Below are 15,160 nucleotides of genomic sequence, written 5' to 3' on the forward strand. Positions count from 1 at the left end.
AAACAAATATGTCACGATGATCATGTTTGACCTCATTTGCATAGGGTGTACCTTACTAGACGCAGAGCATCTTTTCAGCATTTGAGTGTACTTTGTGGCACCAGACCTTGGCAAGCTGCTTTGTCATTCCTACCATATGGTATCTTGACAGTGTTTGCTTTTGTTTCCTCCCCCCACACTAATTAGTCTTAAACAGATATGCCAAGTCCAAATGACTGTAATGTCAGGGTTGTGCTCCTTGCTGCATTCTAAATAAGGTTGCAAACAAAAGAAGACAGTCTTTGTGTCCCTGGCCAGATATTGATGGAGTTTATGTATTTTCCAGTGCTATTCTGTGAATGTTAATTCTTGAACCTGAAGAATGAAGGGCCATCTCCCACTGATAGCTCGTGTGTGTGTGTGCGTTTTAAATAGGTTTCCATTCCAAGATCAATTGACAAGAGCATCCTTTTTCATCCATATTTCTCAATGAAGCGATACTGCGGCGGTTTTTTTTAATTAATGAATTTTTTGTGGACCGTCCTGCAAAATTTGTTGCAAGAACGTCCTCCTCAGGAACATTCTGGCACGTGAGGGTTTGATCGAGGAGAGAAAATGGCAAGTGAGAGCGGCGTCACCTGCAGACAATCCTATCATGCTCCTCAAAAGGCGATCACTAAACTGAGCACCGATTGCTCCCTGGCGTGTGTCTCATTTCCTCTTGGCCGCATTTCGCAGCTTTGTCTTATTGCGATCTGGGTTTCACTTGCCACTGCTTGAAACTTGTCTCTGGCACTCAGTGGCTAAGATGCAAATTGTGGGAATTTAGAGATCTTCCTTCTGTCAAATATTGCAAATCCGTTGAAAGCGAATTTCCATAACGGTCATGTCAGAGAGGACGAGAAACTTGCCAGAATTGTGTCAGAGTGACAAACTATCCGGCATTAAATCATTACGGGCTACAGTACTTGTTAAAAGCGTCGTCATCGCAGTCAGAAACACGCCGCAAAGGCAATCAAGCCTCATTTTCAAACCGCAAGATGGTTTTGTCTTTTCAATTTGTGTCCTGTGGTCGAGTGGCGACCGGTCCCAGCGAGCGGGTCCTGGCTACAACTCACACATGAGAGGCAATCCCATTAATAACACAGATTGTAAGAATGCTGAGAGCCAGATCGTCATTTTAAACTAACGATACTCTTCCTCGACACTTGCTTCCTCAACAATTGTATTTTAAAAGAGCCGGGAGTGAGACTCATGAAAATAATGAGCCCAAATGGGTTTCAAATATAAACGAATGAAGAAGCTTTTGATTTGAGCCTCTGTGTGCGTGTGTGTGTGTGTGTGTGTGTGTTTGTGCGCGTGTGTGTGCGCACAAAGTGAATATTCTGTGACTGAAGAACACCCAACTGATGGCGCGCCATAATAGTGCTGATGTTTTTTGTTGTCGTCGTTGTTTTATTTTCTTGCTATTCATGACAGTCCAACATTGTTTCAACGTTTTCACCGCTGTAATGTTCACATTTCAAAGTCCCGATTTCACATCATTCATTTTCCATTTGCCGATTTTGCTGACAACGAACACCTTGGTAATGTCACCTAAAAAAATAAAATGATGTAAGTTTGAAATGTTTTAAAGCATTGTACGGCACTTTGAATTACTTTTTTATGTATGTATAAGTGTTGTATCAATAAAGTTTGACTGTTTAATTGATTGATCTTGAACTAAGCAGTCATGAAGGAATGCGCCCAACTGATCAGTGAGCGACCGTTGTTTTTCGCCACTTCTATTTGCACATAATGCGTGCGATGTCCGCAAGGGATTTACATGCAGTGAAAGGAGTGAAGAGGATGAGAAAAAGGAAATACATTTGAAAAAAATCAAATAAAAATGCACGTTCGGCATGCAGAGGCCTTGTCTTTCGAAACATCCCTTGCATAGGTTAGGCAAATGCCAAGTCTGAATATTTTCACCTCATGTTGACAGTGTGCGTCATATGCAGAAAGGCCGTCTATCTAATCGTTCGTAGCCACGATAACGCCATGTAAATTGACTGACCCGGTAAAGTAATAGCGTCTGAGCATGCTTCAGAATAGCATATTAGCTTATAATTAGAAATGATTCCATTCATATTAGTTGCCCAAGGACAACTTCTATTCACTTCTGCAGGAGGGGAACGCATACATTTTTAAACACTTCTCTTCAAAGATAGAACCCATTCTAATTCTGTGACTAAGAATACGCATTTGGTCACACATGACGACCGGTGAGTATGGCACCAAACAAGATTTGAAGGGCGGCCCTCGAGAGACATCGCCTGCATGGGCCGCATCTCGCCTGCAAGCCACCAATTTGTGGCCCCGGGGCGGTTCAGGCCTTTTCACACTGCACTTAGCGCAGCAGCGTTTGCCCTCGACCAACACATGAACTGCGTACGTGCCGCAGTGCTGCGGCACCGGGGGTTGGCTCCGCAAAAGCGGTGGGGGTTTTTTTGTACGTGTTTTGGTCAGGTCAGCACACGTTTACCCGCATTGTGTCCATGCCAATAATACATGGACAGCCTGTTACCGGGTCACTCAGAGTTCAGCGCTGCGAGTGCAAGTTTTAAGACTGACTTTTGTTCTTTTGGATCAGCGCACATATTGTTGACACTTTGCCGGCTGTTCTAGCCGAGCGTATTTGATATGAAAATGTTCTGTTCCAACTAAAAAGAAAAGCGCACAGTGAAAATGGGGTATTTCGGAGTGGAACGTCATGAAAACTTTGCAATCACTCTCCCTCCGCCAGCTTTTCGACCGACGTGCTCAGTATGCGAGGAGATTGTCGCTGTGGCAATCTCCATACAAAACAGCGTGATGAGACGAAGCATCAAATTTGGAGCCTGCAAAATATGCGCACTAATTTCGTTCAATTGGCAGATGTGCGCCCTGCTAACAGATCCTTCTGTTTGCTCTTTGGTTTTGTTTGGGCAAATCTTTCGTGAGATTAAGAAAAAGGTTTTCCATGATTTTATTGACAACAATCACATCCCAAAACAATATACTGTAATTGTATTCCAACGTATTTGACATCCATCCTTCCATTTCCCGATCCACTTTATCCTCACACGGGTCTTGGGGGGTGCCGGAGCCTATCCCAGCTGTCTTCGGGCAGCAGGCGGGGGACACCCTGAACCGGTTGCCAGCCGATCGCAGGGCACACACAGACGAACAATGATCCGCGCTCGCACACACACCGAGGGACAATTTGGAGTGTTGTGTGTTTGATATAGTCCTGATAATTACCTGCATTCAGAGGATTTTACTTTGTGCGTGCACCTGCTGAAATAAAAAGGAGTAACTTCAACACCCGGCGGATGGTATGACGTCGTATGTTTGGTCTCGTGCCGGCTTCGACGTCCTGGCGTTCAAACAGTACAGACGCATTCAATCGGGCGTTTTAGAGTGAACTTTGCGGTGCACGATTCAAGCTGCGTACCTGAGAGAAGAACCTTGAGGAGGTGGCGATGTGGAAATTGTAATTTGTCCCCTAACACCTTTGGCAAGGTTGCATCCATGTGGTCGGCTGCGGGGGGGCCTTGACCTGCCCATGTTGAGCTTCCTTGCACATTAAGGAGTCTGGCACTCAGGTCACCGGTAACGGCCGCGGCCAGATGGCGTCCATCGCCTCGGGACAAAGGGCGGACGCTAGTCACTGTTAAACTTTGGAGCTTGCATATTCTAGCATTATTTAATGCTTGATTACATGCATCATTTATCACAATTATGTCCCGATCAAAATTTGATGCAAAACACAGCCGAGGCCCGCTGAATATTCCCACTTTGACCTCTCCCGCCGAATCGACCCCACGGGGGAAAGAAAAGCCAATTCTTTTCACAACGTATGCTCAACGATGATGAAATGAGACACACACAAGCAATATGAAACGAATCCTTTGGTTGAGGAAGAAAATCCTTTTCGGCGACTCCGGCCATGGAATGCAGAACTCCAACAGGACACAGCGTGATTGCCATCTGTCAATGAAATCAATCGAATTGAAAAGATCACTCAAAAGTAGCGTCAGATAAAACCTCGCCGACTTTTCCTGAAAGCAAAATCGAAAGAGGTGTACGCTCTTAACACGAAGAACGTGCTTTGCGGAGAAATGAAACTGAGCGCCAACGGGGGACCGCGTTATAGGAGGCTGCGGCCACGTTTCCGATTGGATTATGTAAAATTAAAAATGGAATTCTAAATCCATTTGACTGAGAATCTGCGAAGGCCGTCCAGGGACGCAGACATCATTATGAATGTTAATTGTTAATAATTATCCTTCTCCTAAGGGTAACCCGTATTTCGGGACGTCGGAAGCTGAAAAAGAAAATAGAGGACAGGGAGAGACCGAGTGAGAGAATAAGTGAAGGAGAGAAGCACGCAAGTGTTGACGCCTTCCAACTGGCTGAAACTCAGTGTTGTCGACATCGTTTCAGTGACTGGGTGGGGGGGGGGGGGGGGGCACGAGAGCCAGCTTAACATCAGACCATCTGCTTGGGAACATTTGTATCAGCTCAAAGGATTTTATTTCATAGCAACATGGAATGGATGTGTCAGGATTTTCCCAACCTTTGACTTGTGCTGTAAATGTCGAAATGTCAGGGACGTTTCTCATTCACAGGAATTCCATCTTGACAAAGTGTTTTCTTCAAGATTGTGTCGCCACCGTCTGTGACGCACGAACTTAGAACTACGACGACTATCATCAGTGGCGGAGCTCGACTTTTATTGATCTTTGAGAGGGCGGTGGGGTGGCCCAGGCTAGCTCAGAGGGTCCACAAAACAAAAACTTGGAAACAACCCCCCCCCCCCCCAACCGCATCTCAAGCCCATTGTTACTTCTCGGCTGGCATCACTTCCAGTCACACGATGTTATAAATTGTCCACTCAACAGCCTAAACAATGTCCTTTGATTAATTAAGCCACCCCACCCCAACCCTCCATTTTTTTTTTTTAACAAACTCCCAAAATCCGTCAAAACATTTGTTGTATGTTCCTTCCAAAGAATGGAAAGGAAATGTGGAGAAAAAAAAAATCCTGGAATCGTCGGAAATACCCAAAAGTCAATTATCTGGCACTTGGGGGGGGGGGGGGGTTGAGCATATTTTGGGGCTTCAGTGCCCCCAAGGTCCTCACACTTGCTCCATGAGTGACTGCAATGCTGCAAAATAGTTACTTCCCTTAATTGTAAAGCTGTGAGTTCAGCACTGTCGAGCATTTATGTCACACTGTTCCGTTCACTTGGAAAAAATAAAATGTATTTAAATCAATCTTTTATGTCACCCTTGTTCATGCTCCGATTTTTCATGAGCTCTTCGTGATCATCTCTCCTTTTCCAAAAGAATTCATCCAGCTCATGTCAAGATTCTGTTTAGACAGCATCATTTATTTGCACAGGTGTCCGCAATTTAAAAAAAAAAAAAAAACAGCGGCCCCATATTTCAGCCCCCGCGAACAGCCAAAATCTGCCTATTTCGGAGACCGTTTTTTTTTTTAACTCCCACCCCCACCCCAAATGCTTCCATAAACTGATAAACATTCGATGTACGTATTAAAAAAAAAATGCAATGCAATCTGGGTTGCGAACCATGAGTGTGCAGGATCCGCTTCACTGTAATATGCAGTTTGACTGTTATGATGCTTCCACCAATTGAACAACCTTAGGCTGCCCACACTAAAAGGCCAATTGAAAATTTGACAGCATCGGGGCGTTAGGGTTCAGGGGGTCGGAGGGTGTGTACACCGAGGAGGCATGACGTCTTGTCGGCTGAGGCTGCCTTCGAATCATGCCCGCATGAATCTTTAATGAGTTTGAAAATGTCACTTGGACCCGGGAAAAAGCACGCTTAAAATCTGAATGCACCTTAGGTAGCGGATGTGTGGTCAGCCAGTCGGTAGGTGTGGAATGCTACCAGCAGCCTGGACTTTACAGGAGAGATTTTTGTTTTTGTTTTGTAATCTATTTCAAATGAGTCCAACAAAAATAATTTCATCATACTGTGCTTGTGACGGAATGCATGTTTGCAGGTCACCATTGTCTACATCAGCTGCCCTCAAACCTTTTCGCATAAACAAATTTGGACAGACCAACAAATGAAATAAAAGCACACCTTTCTATTGCGACATGATGATGAATGTATTTTTTGTCCTCGTGGCGGCCGTGCACTTTTCAAGTCACTCCAAAGGCTTTCCTTGCTATGCTGGCCGCTGGCAGCGTTCTGCTGATACGCAAAAACGTGGTTCTCATTCGGCGACAGGGCCCGTGCTGTGCTTCTTGGTACTGAACAAGTTCTTACGAATATACAGTATGATAATATCCATCCATCCATCCATTTTCCGAACCGCTTGATCCTCACTAGGGTCACGGGGGTGCTGGAGCCTATCCCAGCTGTCTTCGGGCAGTAGGCGGGGGACACCCTGAATCGGTTGCCAGCCAATCGCAGGGCACACAGAGACGAACAACCATCCACGCTCACATTCACACCTAGGGACAATTTAGAGCGTTCAATCAGCCTGCCATGCATGTTTTTGGAATGTGGGAGGAAACCGGAGTACCCGGAGAAAACCCACACAGGCCCGGGGAGAACATGCAAACTCCACACAGGGAGGCCGGAGCTGGAATCGAACCCGGTACCTCTGCATTGTGAAGTCGACGTGCTAACCACTGGACTACCGGGCCGCCCAGTATGATAATATTTTGTTTCAATTATTGTTCAAGTGAGTGTAAGCAGGGTAACAAAATGATTGTGAAACCGGAACGTTATATTCCACATGACAGTTTGACTTTGCGTTACAGATTTTAGCAAGGATCGTGCAAGTTGACACACGTGATTTGCTTTCGCGGGGCACATAAAGTGACGCGGTGGGCCGGATCTGCAGTTTGACACCTGTGCTCTCGAGAGATTGCTGTTTTTCTGTTTAAAATAGAAAAGTGGAAATGGAAGCAATGCAAAACTTGTCCAACATTTCATGGCAAGTTTCAACAACTTGAAGATAGCTTTTTGTTTTTTTCTTTTCTTCGTACTCTGTCCTCTGAATGTGTGTCAGAGTGTGGCACACAAAAAAGTACAGACCTTGAGAGAATTATAGAGTCGAATAATTAGAGCAAGTTATCATTTGTATAATCTTCGCAATGAACGCATCTCACCTCGGCAGCAACCTTGACCTGATAAAAGTCATCATAAAAAGAGCTCTCTTGCGCATTCTCACTTTGGAGTACTTTTAAACTTTCAGTCAGCATTGCTCTCAGTTAAAATTATTTACAAATGAACATCACTTTTTTTTTTTTTTTTTTTTGCTGGTGGTGGCGCACTAAGATGAGTGGAGATGGAATGGTGTAGCAGGCAGGGTAAATAGCACCAAAGTTTTTCACTGATGGTTGAAGAATAATCGCAAGTTTCCGTATTTCACTCCCAGTGCCTGAAGTCGGCGGCAGATAGAACAAAGCGTCATTGGAATTTCAATGAATACTAATTGCGGTTGGTTGCGGGGATATTTGGCGCGGCCAAGTCGGAGGCATTTGATCAGTTCTGCAAAGCGAGCCAGACGAAGAACCTTTGCTTTCAAGCTCTCTGACTTTTGCCGCTTTGAAGTTGAGGTGCAAAATCAATTGAACACATGCGGCAAGTAAATGAAGTTGTTTGGAGCTTACTCTTAAATGACTGAAAGGTTTGAGAGCAAATATGCAGGCTGCCTTCTGTTTTTTTTTCTTTTTCCTTCTAAAAATATCACAGTGCTGTTGGATTTCTTAATAGATCTCTTTTAGAAACGGAACCGTTTTAAGAGTAACAATGTTGTGCTGCTTTTCTTTCCGTTGACAAATGCAACTTGAAATCAATGTACACTTTGACTGTAAATGCTTGGCTTTTTGTATTTTTGCTGCCATCCCTGCTTTATTTTTATTTTTTTTCCCTTCCACGGTTTGGAGGCTAGAGGCTCTCTGTGTAGGAATAAGATTATCATCGGGATAATCGCCACCATTTTGCAGTAAAATACAGCTTTCGCTTATCCCCAGAGGAAAGACAGAAGCAGTTCCCATGATAATACTCTGTGCGGATGTTATTTAAGAGCAACTTATGCCTCCGCGTGTGCGATATCCTCTGGGTGACCTTTTACGCGATCGCCACCTCATTTCATTCGCCACCGAGAAGAATTAGCAGTCGGAACTTGAGCGCGGCTAATTCAGCGGCTCTTCGGTTCTCTGGAAATCAGCCACAAAAGCTAGTTGCGAGTAACATTATTATTATCATGATGATTACATTATTTTTCTTTTCATCACGGAGGCATGTGACAGCAATGGGGATGAAAAAGCAAAAAAAGCAACTTCATCAGTGCAGAAAAGAATCACTAAGACGGAAGGAAGTCTAAGCTCTTTACCCGATGCTCCTTTGCATATAAATGAGAGATTAGGCAGGAACTATATCTTACTGTCCGACAGAATACATATGCCTAATTACAATATATTCATAAAGTGAGAGTGTAATTTCCACAAAGGAGATTACAAACCCATCGCAAGGTCAGAAAAAAAAAGCCCTTTCTGTACTCGGCACACCTTATTAGGGCGATGATGCTGATGCGGCACGGAAAATGACTTCTGCTCGTTGGTTCTCCTTAGAGATTACGTCTCTTCATCCTTTGGAGGAAGCTAATTGGCGGAAGAAGAAGTGTCGATGGAAATACCTGAATCGTGAAAATGGGACGGCTGAAAACAAAGTCGTCTTCTTCAAACATCATGTCCAAATGAATGTCTGATCAGGCGACCATTGAACACGGACGCCGGACCGTCTGAGGTTGATGTGCGACACGCTTTGGGATTTTGTGCTTAAACGTTCAAAAAGAAAATACCAGTCAAATAAATATCTGGCCTGGAACCTGGGGCGGGGGTCTTAAAAACAACATTAAATTATCATAATAATAATTTGTATTGTAGTGTGTGCACGCGCAACAACAAAAAAAAAGGTGCGCTTTCGACAATCATGTTCATTATTATTATTATTCAATATCAGAACAAAATGACCAATGATGAAAACTGATATGAAATCCTCACGGAGAACAGAATTCACACAATTAATTACAATCACAATGAATACAAACATAACATAAATCTCTTTCAATAAGCAGAATAATATTGCTAGCAATTGAGCTTTCTCAATGTTAGTATGGTCCTGAAAAGAATTTGTTTCTTTGTAATTATGTCATTCCAAATGACTTCATACTTTCAACATTGTGTGAAAAAGTTCCAAATATAGATATGATTTATTGATCGATGGATACCACGGTCCGTATACTCCCTTTGCGACTGTAATTGCAATTTCAAAAAAAGTCTTCGTCTCATCACAAAATGCAAAACTGAAAACAACCAGATGCATTCATATTCATTCTTGCAATGACACGTGCACGTACAGACGCACATGGTGATGCATGAAAATCGTGCAGTTAATCACATGGCCCAGCGGGACTCCATCGTGAGAGGAATTTTAATTTATCAATTTTCTCCAAATCAAATGTCAGTGAGGGGGTCACTGAAATTCCTTGTCCGGTCATTAGCATGTGAATAAGCAAAAGCTCTTATTTCTGGTAATGTTCGGTGCAGTCTTTTCATTAAAATGTTAATGGAAATCGATGATATCTTTCCATTCTCGCAGGTACTCAAAAGACACTACATTAAGTGCAATAGTCGGCAAAGCCAGCCAAGTTATAGATATTACTCTTTCAATTCAGTCTAAATGGCAGCAGAGTCGAGCTGAGAATACTTGTGACCTAAATTAGGAGAACTGTGAAAGCAAAACCTGCAACTAAGTTGATCAAAATGACATCACAAAATAACACAGATTTTGAAAATGATTCATTCCAGAACTTGACAACACGGAATAGAAACGCACTTTGTTTCGTCAACAATAAATGAAAAAATATTTGACAGTGCTTACATTGACATATGTCTTATATATATCCATCCATCCATTTTCCGAACCGCTTGATCCTCACTAGGGTCGCGGGGGGTGCCGGAGCCTATCCCAGCTGTCTTCGGGCAGTAGGCGGGGACACCGTGAATCAGTTGCCAGCCAATCGCAGGGCACACAGAGACGAACAACCATCCACGCCCACACTCACACCTAGGGACAATTTAGAGCGTCCAATCAGCCTGACATGCATGTTTTTGGAATGTGGGAGGAAACCGGAGCACCCGGAGAAAACCCACGCAGGCCCGGGGAGAACATGCAAACTCCACACAGGGAGGCCGGAGCTGGAATTGAACCCGGTACCTCTGCACTGTGAAGTCGACGTGCTAACCACTGGACTACCGGGCCACTTATTTTTTATTTATATATATATATATATATATATATATATATGAGCACTTCAGCCATTTATATATATATATATATATATATATATATATATATATATATTATATATATATATATATATATATATATATATAAATGGCTGAAGTGCTCAGGTACCAAGTGCTACAATATATGAAGCAATGGAGTACCACAGCATTCAACAATGTCTTTGCAAACAAAGGGTTGAGTGAACTCTCTCTACTTATTGAAGAGCACACTGCAGGATGTTTTGATTTAAAGCAAATAACATTGTGACCTGGTTGTGAGCAAGTTTATTTTGGGGCTCTCATGTCACCTGGACCACATTTCATGAGAATCTGACAAATAAAAGTGTAACAGACGTGTATGTGCCAGTGTGTATTTTAAATTGCATATTCCACCTTCAACAACTGGTCGTAAACTTGCAAATATATTCTGGCAAGGTAGTCGCAGTCCCACTGGTAAACGGGAAAGGGCGGTAATTTTATTTGATTTTTTAAAAGACTTACAAGGCTTATAGCTAATACTATTAATTGCAATGTCAAAATGGAAAGCTATTTTCAAACGTAATGCCACGTACATTAAAGTGGGATTCTCAAAATGAGCCAAGCGTTATTCATGTTGTTTTCCAAATGCCTGACTGAAGCTGATACTCCTCCTTCATTCCAGAAATGTGACCTACAATATATAATGGTGTGGCCTCTGGCAGTGTAATAGCGCCGATGATTCAAAAGTATGACATAAGGTCATAGTAGAAGAAGGCGCAATGTTTTGTGACCGTTAATCTGTCAGAGTTATTACTGTGGGTTTTGCATGACAGTATCTGTTCGCTCATCATTTTCCCGGCTGACCTTCATGTTCCGTTTTGGAAGCCTCCGCTTCTGGAGGGAACATTTGATCGTGAATACTTAGCTCTCCAATCTGTCCAAATGAAGATTATTGCGTGGAATTTTCAAAGCGATATATTAGCCTTTACTTTGTCTCTGACCATTTCTGGGGTGGTGCATTTGTCCACACTCTGACATGGAAAGGTTGTGCTGTGATCTAGAAATGGGTGACATCCCAAAACAGTAGATGGCAGGTTGTTTTTTTTTTTAGTCAATTTTCTCATAAAGGACCTTACAAATCTCACTTCTGGACTGTTTGATTTGAAACACAATGCACAACACAATGCTCAGGTTTCATGTCTTAATCTAAAAAAATGGCACCAAATAGTATGCCGACTATCCACTCTGTTCCACCTTGTGCATGAAGGTTTTGCAGAAATCTCTTAAAGCCCTGTGAAAAGACAAAGGCGATATGGAGCCTTTTCTTCTTGGACGTGGCATAACATTAATTCGCTCTCTTCCCTCTTCCAAGCCAATTAGCTTTCATGCATTTCAGAGACAATTCTTGCTAGCACGACAATAAAAAATTTCAGCAGGTCCATTGGGTGACAGCTGATAAATACATCAATAGGATATCGGGTAAAAAAAAAAAAAAGAATAAAAGAAACGGAAAAACAGATACAGAGAGAAACTCTCATTACTTTCGTAGTTATTCTAGTTTGCCTGGAACCTTCATCACCGGTCTTATGAGTGACCGTGCGACTAAATCAGAGAATTACCAAACCCTCAAAGGAGACATCATATTATGGAAAAGGGACTGTTGAATTGTTTGTTTCCTAATACAACCAGTTCATCGTGTCCCCCGCCTACTCCCCGAAGAGGGCTGCGTTTAGCTCCAGCACACCCGCCACCATCGAGAGAAGCGCTTCCGATACTGTCTAGAAGTTCAATTCTATGCAGGACTCTGGAACGTCTGATGCAGCACCAACAAGTGTCAAATTACACAAGCATGTCAACGTGTATACTTTACTTGTCTAAGGCATAGGTGTCAAACTCAGGTCCTGGAGGGCCGCTGCCCTGCATGTTTTCCAAGTCTCCCTGTTGCAACACACCTGATTCAAATGAACAGGTTCAATGTCAGGCTTGCGCAGAGCTTGCTGATGATCTGATCATTTGAATCAGCTGTGTTGCAACAGGGAGACTTGGAAAACATGCAGGGCAGCGGCCCTCCAGGACCTGAGTTTGACACCTATGGTCTAAGGGAAGTGATTTGGGCCCCAGTGTGACAGCATTTTGTTTGCTGGCCAATGTATCCACGGCCCGTGCCACGTGCACAGAGCCGCCGCTTGAATTTGGCATGAAAAGTGCAACTGGTGCTGGAGTGCTGCTTGACTAAACTATAGATTGTGAAATCTTATGCAGATTGTGCATTTTTTTTTTCCTCCAACAAATTAACCCCAAAATAGAGGGGGAGTGTGAACTACTTTTTTTAAGGTTGATTTGGGGCGCCGTTTTCAAGTATGGTGTGCTTTGACTGTGTTTTCAAGGCACCCAGTACATGCTTTCCATCCTTCACGTGTCAACTGTCATCGCGTGATGTTTTTAATGTCTTATTTAGGATATTATTCCTCCACTAGATTTACTGTGGTTTCATGTCAGGCAACGAACAACAATGTGCAAGTCTCAAAAGTGGTGGCAAGTAGAAATATCCACAATGATGCATCCACATATTTAAAACATTTATTGCAGTAGCTGTATACCTGTATAGAAGTAACAAGGATTAACTGTTTCAATACCGCCGATGTCAAACACCCTCACAAGTGGCACATACCGCAATAAGCAAATCACTCCATCCTACTTTAACTTTTTTTATATTGTGACAGAAACATGAAAGTGCTTCACAAACCAAATATTGTATGCACAGATAAAATCTACCCCCCTCCCGCCCCCAAAAAAACGACACAAAATGAAGTCAATTTCAAGAGCTATATCGTTAAGCATGCTGTTCCATTGTGTATTTAGCCATCCATGCTGTGGAAGAAAACAAACCTTTTCAGACAGTGGAAGAATGTATGAGCGTTCTCTGCACATGCCTTTACATATATAGTTGTAAAAAAAAAAAAATCTCCAATATGATTTTCCTTTTAATACCTGTGTAGTTATGACTCCGAATTTGGCAAACAGCCAGTGCATAAGGCAGTTATTGTGGCCAACATTTTGTAAATTGTTGAATAAGAACAGTTCTTAAAGTAAAGTCATGAAGGCACAGCGATTGAAATATTATCTCCATCTGTGATTTTTTTTTATTTTTTATTTTTTGACACGTGGAAAATAATAGTCCACGTGGAAATAATATACGTATATACATATGTCACCAAATTCCAAATACTACTGCAGGATTGTACCGGTTAAGTCACCATGTCTATACAGCGATAAGATCAACATCGGATAAAACATTTAGTCATTTACAAATATATTGCTATCCAATTGTACCGAACACTTTCAAAATCAGTTTATAGAGTTTTCATAGCATTGTTGTATTTTTAATGCACATATTTGAGTACTGACATCCTTCATACGTTTTTTTTTTTAAATTATCTGTGGTTTTATGTTTTCAGTAATATTATGCAGCATATGAGAAACAATGGGCATACCATGGTAATAATTTGGTTTCAAAAGCAAATGTGGGAGTTCAAAAGGGAGGTGGGAGGGGGTAAGGGGGACGCAAACACGTTACAGATCCAGTTAAAAATCCCACTCCTGACGACTACAGCAGTGACGACAGCCGTGACTTCTCCAAATTATAGGTCCAGTACATGAACGTGGTTAATAAGTCTTATTTACAAACACACAGTGACATGAATGAATTAAGCAATGAATAATTGTCCACATACAGTGTTTTAGAGCATTGCCTTCTGAAATGTTCATTCCAGTTTCTTTGATTGTGGTGAATAAAATAGTTGAGAACAGCTCAATAGCAACCACGTTACATATTTGTAGATATATATCAGTCTGCCACGATATAGTTGGGTTTTTCTTTTTCGTAATGTCTTTTCATTTTGCTCCATTAGATGTTCTTCCTCTGCAAATCGATGACGGAAAACATTTCAATCCACGAAGGTTCAATAAAAATAAAAGACGGAGCTTCAGAAGTGTTGAGGTGGAGGGAACACCGCATAAGCACTTGAGTTTTATGCCGTACGAGTATATTGTACACGCGGCTGCCACAATGCAGAAGCATGAGCAGAAGTGGTAAGAGACGATGAAAAGAAGAAATCATAAAAAACAAGAATAGCTCAAGTACGTTCGTTTGTGCGTTTGCGACAGAAGTCCATTTTAAAGCTGCTGGTCCTTCGAGCTGTCCGGGCAGGACTTCAAACTTACCAAAGGAATATCAGCCATGCCGCTGCTTGCGAAGTGTCCCTCTTCACTTCCAAATTGCTTCCTGTCACAAAAATGCTCGGACTGCCCATTCTCCTTTTTCCAGGTTCTAGTCAAGGTATGTCCATTGAGAAGTTTGTCCTTGGGACCCCACTCCCTCTGCGACCCAAAACTGGACACGGGGGACTTGTGCTGCTGGTAGGGTGCCAAAGTTGGAGGCATCCAGCAGTTGTCCGAGTGCCCCAGAACGAGGCATTCCTGTGTGCACATTTCTGAGGCCTCCATAAGGCCGCGCGGTCCCAGCGGGCCGTCTGAGAGGATGGAAAAGGAAAGAAAAACAGGTCAGTACAGCATGCTGAATTGAAATGACTAATTTGTCACACGGTCAGTGCAAATTGGTTCAAATTGGTTGAACTCATACCTCACTAACTGATCTCTGTCCATAATACATCTACTTTCCGAGATGTTGTCACTGGAGTCCCACAGGGGTCAATCCTAAATCCAACTCTGTTTTGTCTGTAAATAAATGATCTACCCTTTGTGTGCCACGGCTGCCAGGGCATTATGTACGCAGATCGCAGCTGACACTGTGATTTTCATGAAAGGAGCAGACCACT

The 15,160-nt window shown here is 42.7% G+C and overlaps 1 protein-coding gene and 1 long non-coding RNA gene across 6 annotated transcripts in view; both read right to left on the reverse strand.

Annotated features, from left to right (window-relative positions):
- Positions 1–3,005: 3,005 nt before the first annotated feature.
- Positions 3,006–10,251, reverse strand: LOC147208050 (uncharacterized). 2 transcript variants are annotated; one of them, XR_015100477.1, is made up of 5 exons: positions 9,937–10,251; positions 3,891–3,990; positions 3,455–3,643; positions 3,262–3,376; positions 3,006–3,145 (listed from the first exon to the last, which is right to left on the reverse strand). It is a non-coding gene; the product is annotated as an uncharacterized LOC147208050 (long non-coding RNA). The 2 variants fall into 2 exon arrangements; XR_015100476.1 differs by having other exon boundaries at positions 3,455–3,990.
- Positions 10,252–12,888: 2,637 nt separating this feature from the next.
- The window catches only part of pcdh9 (protocadherin 9), a 153,194-nt gene continuing 150,922 nt past the window's right edge, over positions 12,889–15,160 (reverse strand). For all 4 annotated transcript variants that reach the window (XM_086107857.1, XM_086107855.1, XM_086107856.1 and 1 more), the window contains one exon: positions 12,889–14,854. In XM_086107857.1, coding sequence (XP_085963983.1) covers positions 14,499–14,854 — 356 coding nt within the window. In that variant the 3' untranslated portion in view covers positions 12,889–14,498. The remainder of the gene's footprint in view (positions 14,855–15,160) is intronic.

The sequence above is a fragment of the Hippocampus guttulatus genome, chromosome 3 (genome assembly GCF_054856545.1).
Source record: "Hippocampus guttulatus isolate MCC_2025c chromosome 3, RoL_Hgut_1.0, whole genome shotgun sequence".
Taxonomy (NCBI): domain Eukaryota; kingdom Metazoa; phylum Chordata; class Actinopteri; order Syngnathiformes; family Syngnathidae; genus Hippocampus; species Hippocampus guttulatus.